This window comes from Ursus arctos, unplaced genomic scaffold, assembly GCF_023065955.2.
Source record: "Ursus arctos isolate Adak ecotype North America unplaced genomic scaffold, UrsArc2.0 scaffold_24, whole genome shotgun sequence".
Lineage (NCBI taxonomy): Eukaryota > Metazoa > Chordata > Mammalia > Carnivora > Ursidae > Ursus > Ursus arctos.
In genome coordinates this window covers 17,446,294-17,460,286 of record NW_026622919.1, presented here as the reverse complement: position 1 = coordinate 17,460,286, position 13,993 = coordinate 17,446,294, and the positions used below count along the sequence as shown (strand labels likewise).

Sequence of the window (13,993 nt, the reverse complement as noted above, 5' to 3'; positions counted from 1 at the left end):
AGCCCACTTTCAGATATCCTCGACCGAGAGATTCGGCGTACTCGTTCGGGTCCCCACCCCTCTCGGGATATTCTTTCTGCACTTTCGACCCTGCAATTCCCTCCTCCAGAAATGACCTTCCTCATTCTTCTCCTGGCTTACACTCACGTGTTCCAAAACTCAGCTCCAATGCCCCTCCTTCAGAACCCCTCCAGAGCCCCCTCTTCCTCCAGGGCATGACTCCCTTTTTTTAATCCCCAGCGCCTAGAAGAGTTTGAAGAACTGAGTTGGGTCGCTCTGTTCTTCAGGACCTGGGGTCAGCTGACGGACACTGGCTTCCACCAGGGGGCGCAGGGACTCCGCGTTGTGTCACTATGTCCACCAGGTGGCGCTTCCTCCCTCCTCCGGCCCCCACAAGGTTGGGGAGCCGGCCGGAGGATCCGCCTCGACTGATTGGGAGAGGCACAGCTAAACTATTTGCATAATCTTGAAAGGACCGCGCTGAGTGGTTGAGGTGTACAAGACGAAGCTGAAACGGGCTCTCTCATTGGCTTAAGTTTCCCCCGGGCGTCCACATCCCGGTCAGATTGGCCCCGGAGGTCAGTCGGAAGCCTACGGCTAGTGGCGACAGAGAACCTAGGTCCGGGTAGTGGGCGCTGCAGGGTGAGTGCCTGACAGCCGAGCGGCTGGGGTAGGGGACCCCAGGGCAGAGCGGGTGGGGGACCAGGGTGGGAGACTGTTGGCCCCGCCCTGACACCTCTTGGCTTGCCCATTCTCCTCTTTAGGAGTTGGAGATGTGCATCTAGAGAGGGAGGGACAGCGCGACCCTTGGCACCTGCCTCCACCCACCCACCGGGGTCCTCTCCGCCCACCCTGGTCCCACCCACGCTCCCCTGGGGTTGGAAAAGGAGTCTTCTCAGCCGCAGCTTCTGACCTCCCGGGGTATCTCACTCAGGACCAGAGCTTAGTTTGCCCCTCTGGAAAGTGGATCAGTGACTTACGGAGGTGTGTGCCGGGTTGGACCGTGGAGGTCTGCTCGCACGGAGATTTGTTCTTGCAGAATCGCTCAAAAGTGGGTCCCCAGGGCTCGGAGCCGCTGGGTATGGGTACCGAGAATGAAAGCCCAGAACCGGACTGCCAGAAACAGTTCCAGGCCGCAGTCAGTGTCATTCAGAACCTGCCTAAAAATGGTGAGGGCACGGGGACCTGCACTTGGGGGTCAAGAAGAGTGGGGTCTGCCTCTGATCCCTGCAGTTTATGCAGATATGCCCCTGCCTGGGCTGCCCTGGGGATCTCCTCTGCCTCCTGCCCCTGTCCAGCTGGGTGGGACCCCTCGCCATCTCTGCCCATTGCTAGGGTGGTTTTCCCCCTACCTCCACTCTCTTGGAGTTGGGGGTGATGCTCTGCCTTCCACTTCCCTCGCCCCTGCCCAGGCTCTTACCGCCCCTCCTACGAAGAGATGCTGAGATTCTACAGCTACTACAAGCAAGCTACCACGGGACCCTGCCTGGTCCCCCGGCCTGGGTTCTGGGACCCAATCGGACGATATAAGTGGTGAGCTCCCTACCAGCCGGGCAAACAAGCCTCAGCTGTCAACCAGCCTCTCACAGCTCTCTGCCCCCCAGGGATGCCTGGAACAGCCTGGGCAAGATGAGCAGGGAGGAGGCCATGTCTGCCTACATCACTGAGATGAAGCTGGTGGCACAGAAGGTAGGCGGAGGCTGCAGGCTTCTTTCTGTCCACAAGGTCCCAGCTAGGTGCCCTGTCTTCTGCCCTTCCAGGGCTGACCCCCATTATGTTTCCTGCACATTGACATACTTGTAGGAATTCCCACCTTCCCCAACCTTGCCTGTCTCTGGTCCCTGACTGGGCACAGGCTGGAGGGGCAGGACAGGGCAGGAGCAGGGTGGAGGGGACCCAGCTCAAGGGGGGATAGGAGAACAGTTAGGAGAGGCCAGCCCCTACCCAACAGACACCCTCCCCCACAGGTGATCGACACAGTGCCCCTGGGCGAGGTGGCAGAGGACATGTTTGCTTACTTCGAGCCCTTGTACCAGGTGATCCCCGATATGCCGAGGCCCCCGGAAAGCTTCCTGAGAAGGGTCACAGGTCAGGCCCCCAGGCTGTGAGCTCCGCAAGTGCGGAGTGAACTTTCTTAGGTCCAGACAGAGGGGGCTGCTCAGTTGGAGGGGGATGTGGGGGCAGAGGGCTCCAGGTGATGTCCCTGTAGGGACTCCAACCAGTGCCCCTGATGGCGTGGGTCTCAGGCAGAGCTCATGGCTGATGGGGAGCAGGGGCTGACCTCACCGGGAAGCACCAGCCTCTTCCCAGCCCCACCTCTGGGTGCTGTGTCTCAGCAGGTTGGAGAGAGCAGGTACTGAATGGAGCTGTTGGGGCTACGCCAGAGCCTCCCTGCCTCCCCAGGGAACCATCACCCCCAAGTCCAGGTCAGTGCCTGGACCAGAGGGGCAGAGAGCCAAACCCAGAGCAGGGGGAGGTGGGGGGCTTCTGGTGGGGTGGGTGAGGGGAGAAGGCTGGATGCCACGCCTCATGCCCACAGACACTGTGCTCTCCTGTGCTTGCAAAGGCCGGGGGGCGGGGGAGGCGGCAGGTAGGTTCTGGGATTCCGCTTCCAGGACGCACTCCGGGACCCATCTCTGCCTCCTGTGGCAGCGTCTCTAGTGTCCCCTGAGCAGCTGCCTCTGCACTTTACATACCCCTCTCCTTCCATAGCCTCCCTCTGTCACTAATGTTACCTATCCCCTTGCCCAGAGTCCCAGCCACCTAGGGACCCAGACTCTGAAGTTTTCTGTGATTCCCTGGAGCAGCTGGAACCTGAGCTGGTGAGCCTACCCCTCATTCCCTGCCTTCCCCACCCCCCTGGGCGCTGGCTGCCCTACCCCCACCTTTGGACTTTGTGCCTCATCTCAGCAGGTTTGGGCAGAGCAGAAGGGAGCCCCTGGAGGAGAGCCTGACCCCAGAAACAGCTCCATGCTCCCTGCAGAGAAAGGTGAGCCCTTCATCCTTCACCCTTCACCCACTTCTGCCATTCCCTCTGGTTCTGGTGTGCCCCAGGCTTTCCCCTGACTGCCCTCTTGGGGCGAAGGTCAAAGTCTGGCACTGGGGACTTGCCAAACAGCCAGACACCAGCCTGGATGGGCAAAGTCCCTGCCCGGCCCCCTCTCTGTAGGCTTCCCATGTGGGTCTGTCAAAGGACAATGATTTCTGTCCTATCTCCTTCTAGAACTTCCAGTGTGCCGTGTCCGTTAAGGGACACTTTCATAAATATTATCTCCTTTATTCCTCTGAGTAAGCAGCCCTGTGAAGGCAGTGACATCTTCTCCTAATTTTCAGATAATAAAATGAGGCTCAGAGACATTTCTGACTTACCCAAAGTCACATAGCTAAGTGGCAGTGCTGAGATTCAAACCCATGGCAGCCTGTTAGCCACTCGGATGGACTTTATAAAAGGCACACTTTACAAGGGATTGTGCTCTACTGTTACTTTTCCCCAGACCTGCCCTGGCCTGCCACCACCCTGTCCCTAGCTGGGTTGCCTCCAGAGTCCCCTTCCTTGTGTGTCTGTGCTCCGCAGAGGGCAGCGTGTTGGGGCCCCAAGAATTGGACACGTGGCTGGTGGGGACAGTTCGGGCACTGCAAGAGAGCATGCGGGATGTCCAGGGGAGACTGCGGAGCCTGGAGAGCCTGCCCAGGCTCCCCAATCAGGTGAGCTGCCCTCAAGGCCCAGGGTGAGACTGAGGCAGAACGCCACGGGTCTCTACTCCCGGCCCCTCGTGGAGCCACTTCCGTCTTCTTGTCCTAACCCCGCACCTGCCCACATCTCTGACTTCTGCAGAGAATGGTGTGGCTCCCATGGGTCACAGGCAGGGCAGTCAGGGGGACTGAAGTGCTTCCGCCCTGGAAGGGAGAGCGGGAAGGGCCCTCCTTTCCTGCGCTTACCTCCCTCTGCGGGAAGAGAAACTTGAGCACGAGGGCTAATTCCAACAGTCTGGAAGGCCAGGATGGGCCTGCTCTTTGCACTGGGGCTGGGGATCCCTGTTGCCCCTTCGTCAGGACTTCGGTTCCCAGATTTAGGGTTTGCTCCCAAACAATTCAGCCCTTGCACCCCTCTCTCCCCTCTACTCCTAGATCTGCTTGCCCCTTACACCTGTGCTCCTGCGGCATCAATGACAGCCCCCGCTGAGTGCCAAACACAGGACTCACATTATCTCATTTAATCCACACAACCCGATGAACTAGGCTTGCTTTTCGTTTCCCTTTTACAGAAGTGGAAACCAAGTCTCTTTGAGGCTGAGCTGAGTAATTCAGCCCGGAGGAACCTCACAGAGCTGCTGTGAGGATTAGATGAGATAATGCCCCCCCCCCAAGCCATTCTCCAATGGGCTCCATTGTTACTATTACTGTTATTATTTAACATCAAGTGACGGAGCTGGGAGTGGCCCCAGGTCTGTCTCCCTCCAAAGCAAGGACTCACCATTGACTCTGAGTGGGTCTGTTCTTGAGAAGCCAGGGGTGATGGGGGCAGGAGATGGCTGAATTGCGGGGTGTGGGTGATGGCTTGGGTGACCCCTGACCCCCTTGATACTGTGGGTGGCAGCCCAGGTGGCAGGGATTTCCTCAGTCACCCTTCAAGGCCCACCCCTTCGAGGCTTTATTGACTTATTTATTTTACCTTTAACTAATTTTATATGCTGAAGATTTTAAAGATTTCCACCCCGAAATAGCTGGTTTTCCATCTCTAAAAATAAGAACATTCTACTACCTAGCCCAAATGACAACATTTAAGCACACACAAGAACTTCGTATTGTCAAATACTCAGTCCCAACTGAAAGCTCCCAGTTGTCCTGAAATCACCTTCGCCAGCTGCTCTTTCTGTCCAGTCCGGGCACACATGCTGCCTTTGGCCCCTCTGTCCTTTAAGACTCCTTTCATCTAGACCAGCCCTTCTTCCTTGCTACTGACTTATCGGGACTGGGCCAGGGCAGTGATCTTGTAGAATGTTCCTTTTTGGTCTTTCTATTACATCCTTGTGGCTAGTTTACATGACCAGATCATGTCAGATGTGATGTTCTTCACATCAGGGGACACAGATCTGGAGGTCCCGCCATAAAGAATTCTTACACGGACCACTAGCATGGAGGAAGGGGTGACAGTCGGATCCCATCACTGTTAAGTCATGTTTTCCTCTTGCAGCCAGGGACTGTCCGGCTCCCCCATTAACCCCACTGGCCACATGATTTTTGACAATTGATGGATAATCCTTGCCTGGATCAATAATTTATTTGGAAAAAAAATGTTGACTTTTAAATTCTATTATTCCTTTACCACATATTAGGTGTCACTTTTCTATAGTGTCATCTAGGATTTCCCTGAAGTATGGTGCCTTATGGAAAGGCAGAATAAAGGCTTAATTCTTTCTTTTTAATTACCTATTTAAAAGTAAGGAGTTAACAGCTACCTCACTAGTGACAAATTTCCAACTCTCTTTTTGAGTATCATTATGGACTAATGGATTTTAAAGATTCAGTATTTCAATCAACTGAAATTAATTGTGATGTTTACACTGTCACGATTTTGGTCAATGGAGACCCTTTCAAGCTGGGTCCTATGTTCTCATGACATGACCTCATTAATCTCTAAAAGCTTCCTTGCTTTCTGGTACAAGATGTCCCACATTCACCTCTACCTTCCCTGCTCCAGACCTGGAATTAGCCACTTCTCCAAGGAGCCCGGGGTTCCTTTTAGCAGAGAACGATACTTAGAAACTAAAATCTGAGCACCATTTGAAATACGTGGCACCTCCTTTATAATATTGGGTGTTCAAGCCATACCAACAGGCCACTGCTTTGTGGCCCAGAAGAGACAGCCTAGAAGCCAGTCTCTCCACCAGGCAGCTGCTCCAGTCCCCTTGGCACCTGCGATTGTCCTGGGAGGAGGATGTGGGAGGGAACTGGAGGTCAGCTTGTCAGGGACACACTGGGAACCCAGGACTCCATCCCTTCTAGGGGTGCAGATTTGGGTGTAGTGCCTTCTTTGCCCCAGTTTTTACAATCTTAGGAAGGCAGCTCCCCCAGACGAAGCTCCCGCTTAGTTCTGGAAGCAGGTTCCTCGGGAGGGCCCAGTCTGCGGAAGCCTGGGCTGGCCCCTGACTCCCTCCCTCTTGGCAGCAGAGGACCCCGCCCAGTGGCCGGCCCTGGCCCCTCAGGCTCTCGGGTCCCACGCTGCTCTTCTTCCTCCTGTGGCCCTTCATCGTCCAGTGGCTCTTCCGACAGTTTCGGACCCAGAAGAGGTGACTTTCAGTGGCGGGGTCTCTGCAGCCAGCCGAGGTGGCTATGAGCCTGCTGTCCTGCTGTGCCCTGAGCATACCTAGGGTTTAGGAGAACAGCATTAACTCCGTCCCCCCACCACTCAGTGTTTGCCTTTGCACAGCTCCCTTATTGGGGGGGAGGGAGCATTTCAGAGCCCATCCTTCCCCGAGACTTCACACGGACGCCTTCTCCCCTCCCACCCAAACACCCAGGCTCCCTGGTGAGGGTGTAGGAGTGGTGCTCGTCCCAGGTTCTGGGTTGGCCATGACTCGGGGGCGGGGCTGCCGGGTCTCAGCCTCTGCCCTCCCCTCCCTCTGGGTCACCTGACTCTTCTCCCACCCCAGCCTCTCCCGGTGGAGGGCCAGCTCTTGGGCAAGTTGGGTCTTGGGCTGGGGCCTGGAACAATGATTGGCTGAGAGGCTGAAGGAGGGAGGCCAGGAGGCCCGGCCGAGTTGGGGAGGGGGGGAGGGGAGTGAGCTCCGCTTTGCTGGCCTCCGTCCTCCTGCGCACACATACACTCAGGACGTCTTCACAGAAGACTCACTTACAAATGAATGTTTCACTAAATAAAATAAGACCTTAATCTTCTGCCGTCTGGGTCCCCACGGAGTGAAGCGGGAAGCCGGGTCCGGGCGCGCAAGGCACAAGCCTCTTCCCTGCCCCTCCCCCAGTGCCCCGGAGGACGGTCCCGAGAGGCGGGCGGTTTTCCCTCCTCCCAGGGCAGGAGCGGGGAGCGCAGGGGCCTGGGGCCGAGGAGGGCCGGGGTGGAGGGTGGAGGGCGGGCGGGGCGGCCCAGGCGGCCGAGGGAGGAGGGTGGGGCCAAGGCACGGCCCCGCCCCCGCCCCGTCGGCGGGGAGGAGAGGAAGCTGGCTGGGCCCGGGCGGAGGCCGGGTCCTAGCCCGGAGAGAAGGGCGGCTGCTTGGGCCGCAGGGATGGGGCCCGGGGCCCCCCGCCCGCCTCCCCCTCCACAGCTGCTCGCTGCCGGTGCCCCCGGCCATGACCTCCGCGCTCGGGCTTTCCCAGGGAACTTTCTAGAAGGCCAAGACCCAGCGGGAGCCTAGTCCCCGCCCCGCCCTGAGCAGTGGGGGCGGGGCCGGGCGCGGGGAGCCCCCGTCGGGGTGGGCAGAGCGCCCGCGTGGGCACGGAGCTGCGGTTGCCGCTGGCTGCTGGGACTCCGAACTTCTTTTTCCCACCGCCTGGCGGCCTTGGTCTTCCTCTGGTCTGCGACAGCCGTGTCGCGCCCCCTCCCCCTTCGCCCCGGCCCCCCTGGTTGCAGCAGTGGCCCGTATTCGGTGGGGAACCCGCCACTTAGCGCCTCCAGGTTTTAGCGCATGAGAGGCCACTAGCCAGGGGCCCCAACTGCAGAGGGCTGCAGCAGCCTTGAGCCCCTGCAGCTGCCACCGCCTGGACCCCAGGACCTTGCTGCCCGCAGTGAGGAAGAGGCAGTTCTGAAGGCCCCTTCTTGGAGGCCCTTAAACTCCTGAGTTCCGTCTATGCGCTCCTGGCCTTGACCACTACCGTTCGACCCACTGGAAGCCTCAGTCACTCTGTCAGTCCTTCTCTCAAGGTGGGGAGGGCATCCCTCAGGGCAGACACACAGGCCCTGGTGCTCTACGGTCCAGCGCAGGGGCACAGGCAGAGAGACTGAATAAACCCTGTGTAAAGATGGACAACAGCAGGAGAGGGACCAAGGTGGTGCTGGGGATGCAGGAATGGGCACACAACTAAAGTGTGGGACTTGGGCATGATTCTTAACTGCTGAACCTGGGTTGCCTTGTGTGTAAAATAAGGATGAAGATCTCATCATAAGGCAGTCCTGGGTTTTTGGTGTGTGTGTGTGTGTGTGTGTGTGTGTTGAGATTTCATTTATTTGTCAGCGCACAAGCAGAGGGAGCAGCAGGCAGAGGCAGAAGGAGAAGCAGGCTCCCCGCTGAGCAAGGAGCCTGATGCAATTCCAGGACCCTGGGATCATGACCTGAGTGGAAGGCAGACGCTTAACTGACTGAGCCACCCAGGTGTCCCCAGTCCTGGGTTTTAAATGACCAGGACATGTAAAATGCCTGGCAGTGGGTTAAAACTCAGCTAATATCAAGGTGCCTGGCCTCTAGTTTGACAGAATTCTAGAATTCCACAACCTACCACTCTGCCCACTACTCCCCACGCATGACAAATGAGCCCTGTCCAGTAAACCGAGGGTGGCTGGTCTCAGTGGTACCTTTCAATCCCCCTGAATGAGGGTACCCAGAAGTCCTCTGGAGCCTGAAAATGTGGTAACCATAAAGAGATCTCTGACTCCCATTCAAGTTCTCTGCAAAACCTCTTTTCCCCAGTGAGCTCTCAGTGTGAGGGGCAGCTCTAGCGCACAAGGAGTCTCCGGCATGACTGATGCACAGGGCAGGCCTTTCAGATGCACCGAGTTCTTGGAAGCCCAGGGACTGGAGTGGTCAATTTCAGAACAGCTGGATGTACCCTAGAGGCACTCTTGCTTGCTTCTCCCTTGGGGCATGCCCATCACCACCTCCCCATGGAACCACTCCTGAGTTCCCAGACAAGTCCTTTCTTTGGACACGATGCTTGCTCTTTATAGAATGACCTTCTTCATGCCACTGGGACTGAAAACACTTCATCCTTCTGAGAGCCAAGAAGACCTGTCCCCCACGAATCCTGTCCATAATTCCCAACTCCTGAGCAGCCTGGCTTACTAGCTCCTTGCCAGGATTTTCTTCATTTGTCATTTTGGCTCACAGTGGTTTAATGGCCTCTCCACACTGTCCATGAGCAGCAAGGTTGACATTTTATTCATCATTTTTCCTTCCTAACAAATGTTTGCTAAATGAAGAAATGAGGGCTTTAATTAGGCTGAAGCTGTTGGAAATGGAAAGGAACTAAATCCAAAGTTCTTGAGAAAAAAGAGAATTTTGTTTGTGAAAGAAAAATGACACGAGGATCACAAAGACGTTCGTTCTAGCAAGAATTGCCACTTAGTTGTCATGTGACCTTGGACAAGTCACTTCATTTCTCGGAGTCGCAGAGATTTCTTATCTCTAAAATGGAGACAATCATTCCTACCCTAACTCACGGGGCTGTGGTGGGGTCAAATGATTGTGTGTAAAAAAATGTTATACGTTAGAAAGAGGTCCAAACATAAGATGTTGCTATTAAGAAATAATAAGAATGGGTCACGGGCGTGTGGCAAGAGGGAGAGGCTGTTACTACACTGAGATTTTAGGCCTAAATGATTAGAGCGGAGAGTTTGGGCTACTCCAGCGCCCTATCCTCTGGGCTGGAGCTTGAAATCTGGAGAATTTTCTCAAGGAGACTGTGTCACCTTCCCTCCCCCATGAGTCTACCCCAAAGTCCTGGGCGAGCATCCCCCTGCCCCCATTTCTGGGCAAGACCTCCTCTTTGGGGAGGCCTCTGACTCCGTTCCCTCCCAGTACTGCTCAGTGCCCACTGATGAAGAAGAGGCTCTGTGGATGGTACCCCTTCTCTCTCAGATAGCCATGGTCGATTATTTAAACTCGGGATTAATTTTGAACCTTCTCCCCCCGCCTCTCCCCAAAGAGGTCCATCGGCTGGCCCGGACTGCCTTGTCTGAGCTCAGAAAATGTTCCCGGTCAGCTCGGAACTGAAGAGACCAAGTCGGCCCCAGGAGGCCATTTTCTTCGACAGAACCTGGGCCCCCGGTGCGAGGCCTTCCCGCCCCGGGTCTCCTGGGAGCCCCAGGTGCACACCCCGCGCTTCCCGGAGCCCCGCCCAGGCGAGAGGCTCGGTCATGGCCCACCCGCCCACCGTTTTGTCCTGGTCCTGGGGCGGCCGCGGCCCTGAAAGACTAGGCCTGGACTGGGGCTCGGCCACTTTCGTCCAGCGGTCCCAAGGCCAGTCCGAGGGTAGAAGTCGTCCGGGACTCGAACCTGCCTTCTCATCCTCCGAGGCCTAGTCCGGGGTTGCTGCACTAATGCAGTCACACTGTCCCTTTAAGGCGGCACTTTTTATTCTTCATTTGTTTACTTCTTCATACGCTTTTGGTTTTTTACAAAATGTGTGTACAATATCCTTCCGCAAATGTCAGTCCCAGGAATTAACCACATACACCTTGTAGCCATTCCTGTAATCTTAAGAATCGAAAGTTATTAGCCATAGGCCAACATCTCTCTTTATAGGATTTAATCCTCTTTTACACCGTAGGGACTACTTTTTAGGGATAAACCATTTTTGCTTTAGCTAACAAATGTTTATGACCTTCAGAACCCTTCCGCTGAGGACAGAACACAATAATACCCTTTAAAACGCACCTTTTCATAAAAATATTCTGTGTAGGCCCTCAGAGGCCATCGAATCTTCTTGTATTCCTGAAGCAGAATGGTATAGTCCAAAGCCCGCCCCATCGTCTCTGCGATTGGCTTTCCTTCTTCGGCGAGACGTGTGACTCCTGGCCAATGGTCACTCACGTTTCTCCAGCGAGGGCTATGCGATGGAAGGAGGCGGCCTGGAAGTCACCCCCTACGCGTTCTGGGATTGGCTACGTCGCACGGCGCGCGCGGACGGCGGCTCCAAGCGATGGGAACTACGACTCCCAGCTTCCTGAGATGGGGACTCCGTTACGCATGCGCACGGGCGGGGCGGATAGGCTTCTATATAAAAGGGGCGCAGAGGGCTGGGAGGCAGCAGTTGGAAGTTGGCAGGTGGAGAGGCAGGTTGGGAGGGGAAGTCGGGGGAGGAGGCGGAAGAGTTGTTGTCGGAAGGGGGAGGAGGGAGGGAGGAAAAGAGGAGGAGGCGGTGGAGATCTGAGCTGAGCCGAGCATCGAGCCAAAGGGGAGATGAGTTTGTCTGTCCTCGGCTGAGGCTCCGGCCGGGCCTAGGGAACTGGGAGCTCGGGTTGGAGCGACACCCGTGGAAGTGGGAGGAGGTGGCTCTGGGACTTTAACCCCTTGTGGGCTCTGCGGCAGGGGATTTAACCCTTTGTGGATTCGGCCCCTCGGAGGCAGCGTCATCGGGTAGTTTTAACCCCTTCGGGGCTGGGTTTAACCCGTTGGACTTAACCTCATCTCCTTGCCCACCAACTCCTCGATCGTGGGGGCGCTCTGCGGGGACGCTTGAGGTCCACCCCCTTTGCACATTACGTACTGTTACTGCTGCTGCACCCCCTTGGACCCGCTAGCTGGCCGCGCTGTGGGCACTTAACCCTTTACTGACTTGAGCTCTCCCAAGTTGCAATTGGAGTTTGTTTACAGGAGGACTGGCTAAAGGCGTCACTGCAGGAATTACAGACCGAAGAGGACTCTGCTGGACATTTTTTAAAAGAAAAGAAAAACCTCTTTTTTCCTTAAGGACTTACAGCCAAAATTTTTCAAACTTCGAGAAGAGGACTCTATTAGCCATGGCCGAGCCACTCTTGTCAGAGTACCAGCACCAGCCTCAAACTAGCAACTGTACAGGTGCTGTTGCTGTTCATGATGAGCGGAACCCCGATCGCCCCCCAGGCGCGGAGGAGCGGGTACCCGAGGAGGACAGTAGGTGGCAATCGAGAGCGTCCCCCCAGTCGGGTGGCCGTCCGGGGCAGGAGGGGGAAGGGAGCTTGGAGCCGCAGCCGCCTCCCCTGCAGACCCCGGTCCGTCCAGAACCTAGCTGCCCCCAAGCAGGCAAGAAGGGCCAGAATGGGGACGACTTGTCCGCTGGCGGAGCCCCCCCGCCGGCGGCTGGGGGGGAACCGAGGCCCGAGGCCGAGCCTCTCGCACAGCCATGTCTTGACTCCGAGGCCAACAAGTTGGGGGCTCCTGCTGCAGGGGGCGAGGAGGCGTGGGGACAGCAGCAGAGACAGCTGGGCAAGAAAAAACACAGGAGACGCCCCTCCAAGAAGAAGCGGCACTGGAAACCGTACTACAAGCTGACCTGGGAGGAGAAGAAAAAGTTCGACGAGAAACAGAGCCTGCGAGCTTCAAGGATTCGAGCTGAGATGTTCGCCAAGGGCCAGCCTGTCGCACCCTATAACACCACGCAGTTCCTCATGGATGATCACGACCAGGAGGAGCCGGATCTCAAAACCGGTCTCTACCCCAAGCGGGCCGCTGCCAAATCCGACGACACCAGCGATGAGGACTTCATGGAAGAAGCGGGCGAGGAGGATGGGGGCAGCGATGGGATGGGAGGAGACGGCAGCGAGTTTCTGCAGCGGGACTTCTCGGAGACCTACGAGCGGTACCACGCGGAGAGTCTGCAGAACATGAGCAAGCAGGAGCTCATCAAGGAGTACTTGGAGCTGGAGAAGTGCCTCTCGCGCATGGAGGACGAGAATAACCGGCTGCGGCTGGAAAGCAAGCGGCTGGGTGGCGACGACGCGCGTGTGCGGGAGCTGGAGCTGGAGCTGGACCGGCTGCGCGCCGAGAACCTCCAGCTGCTGACGGAGAACGAACTGCACCGGCAGCAGGAGCGAGCGCCGCTGTCCAAGTTTGGAGACTAGACTGAAACTTTTTTGGGGGAGGGGGCAAAGGGGACTTTTTACAGTGATGGAATGTAACATTATACACATGTGTATATAAGACTGTGGACCTTTTTATGACAATAATCAGAAGAGAAAATCCCCCCGGCTTTGGTTGGTTTGGTAAATTTAGCTATGATGTAGCTTGCGTGCTTTTCTCCTGTTCTTTAATTATGTGAAACTGAAGGGTTGCTTTTCTTGTTTTCCTTTTTAGAAGTTTTTTTTTTTTTAATGTGTAAGTAACTTGACCAAGTTATAATGCATTTTTCTGTTAAAAATCCCCTCCTTAAACGGAGCTATAAGGTGGCCAAATCTGAGAACCATTAAATTCATTCTAGCTATAATAAATTTAATATTTGTAAATGTAACATAGTTTCAGTGTGATTTCTAGAGCTAATTCAAAATAGTGATTTAAGTGACTGCATTGGGGGGGTAAAAAAATCATTAAATTTGTCAGTTTGCAAAAAACAATCTTTAATGGGACAATTTTCAATTTGCTGATTTTTCCCTTGAATGGGTTTTAATGTGCTAAATATACAGTTCAGGCAAAATATAAAGATTAATGATCTTCAATACTTATGTGTGCTCGCTTTCTAGTGCCTTGGTTTTCTTTTTTGATGCTGGAGAAAGAAACCAGTGTTGGGTGTTTGGGGAGCAGAAAGTGGCTACCATCAGAAGCTTAAAATTCAATTCTACTTCTCAACAGCCATTTGAAAGTCTATTAGCAAAACCGTAAACCTAATTTGGTAGTTTGTTAGGTTAGACAACTGACAGTCTCATTTCATTCCTACAAATAGGTTTTTAGTGATTCCTTCACCTCCCCAATAAAGCTGGAAGAAGTTCCTGGATGTCTGAAAAAGGCTCTTGGAAACCCCTTGCTTTTTCAGTGCAAGCAATGGTTGGATAAACTTGTGTGGCAGTACTTTGTTAAGACATTTGGAGGTAGGAAATACTGGATTTATAGAGGAAATGGTTGTTTGGGGCATTCCAAGAACTTACCCTAATTATCTAATACTTAGGTGCTCCCTATACTAAAAAGAATAGGAACTGTCCACCTTTTCATGAGGGTCAAACCAAAATTAGAAATCCCCCCCCCCCACTGCAAATCAAATGTAAAGCTTCTGGTTGCGGAGCTAAATTAAGTCCTTACGGGCCGAGTGGGAACCCTGTACATTCATTCCCTGTAGAGCCGCTAGTCCCTAATAG

General features: G+C 55.1%; 2 protein-coding genes and 1 long non-coding RNA gene across 8 annotated transcripts; 2 read left to right on the top strand and 1 right to left on the bottom strand.

Annotated features, from left to right (window-relative positions):
- The first annotated feature begins 554 nt into the window (after nucleotides 1–554).
- On the top strand, nucleotides 555–6,897 carry ACBD4 (acyl-CoA binding domain containing 4). 6 transcript variants are annotated; one of them, XM_026512619.4, is made up of 10 exons: nucleotides 555–642; nucleotides 765–1,169; nucleotides 1,413–1,533; nucleotides 1,605–1,689; nucleotides 1,968–2,088; nucleotides 2,340–2,426; nucleotides 2,752–2,822; nucleotides 2,914–2,989; nucleotides 3,575–3,705; nucleotides 6,172–6,897. In XM_026512619.4, the coding sequence occupies exons 2-10, from the start codon at nucleotides 1,082–1,084 to the stop codon at nucleotides 6,292–6,294; spliced, it is 903 nt and encodes a 300-aa protein (XP_026368404.3). In that variant the 5' UTR covers nucleotides 555–642; nucleotides 765–1,081; the 3' UTR covers nucleotides 6,295–6,897. The 6 variants fall into 6 exon arrangements, with proteins under 6 accessions (XP_026368404.3, XP_026368403.3, XP_026368402.3 ...); XM_026512618.4 differs by having other exon boundaries at nucleotides 6,169–6,897; XM_026512617.4 differs by having other exon boundaries at nucleotides 2,911–2,989.
- On the bottom strand, nucleotides 5,784–7,083 carry LOC130544698 (uncharacterized). Its single transcript, XR_008961172.1, has 2 exons — nucleotides 6,888–7,083; nucleotides 5,784–6,367 (listed from the first exon to the last, which is right to left on the bottom strand). It is a non-coding gene; the product is annotated as an uncharacterized LOC130544698 (long non-coding RNA).
- Nucleotides 7,084–10,303: 3,220 nt separating this feature from the next.
- HEXIM1 (HEXIM P-TEFb complex subunit 1) lies at nucleotides 10,304–13,155 on the top strand. The gene has a single exon (XM_048226012.2). The coding sequence runs from the start codon at nucleotides 11,690–11,692 to the stop codon at nucleotides 12,767–12,769; it is 1,080 nt and encodes a 359-aa protein (XP_048081969.1). The 5' UTR covers nucleotides 10,304–11,689; the 3' UTR covers nucleotides 12,770–13,155.
- Nucleotides 13,156–13,993: the final 838 nt, after the last annotated feature.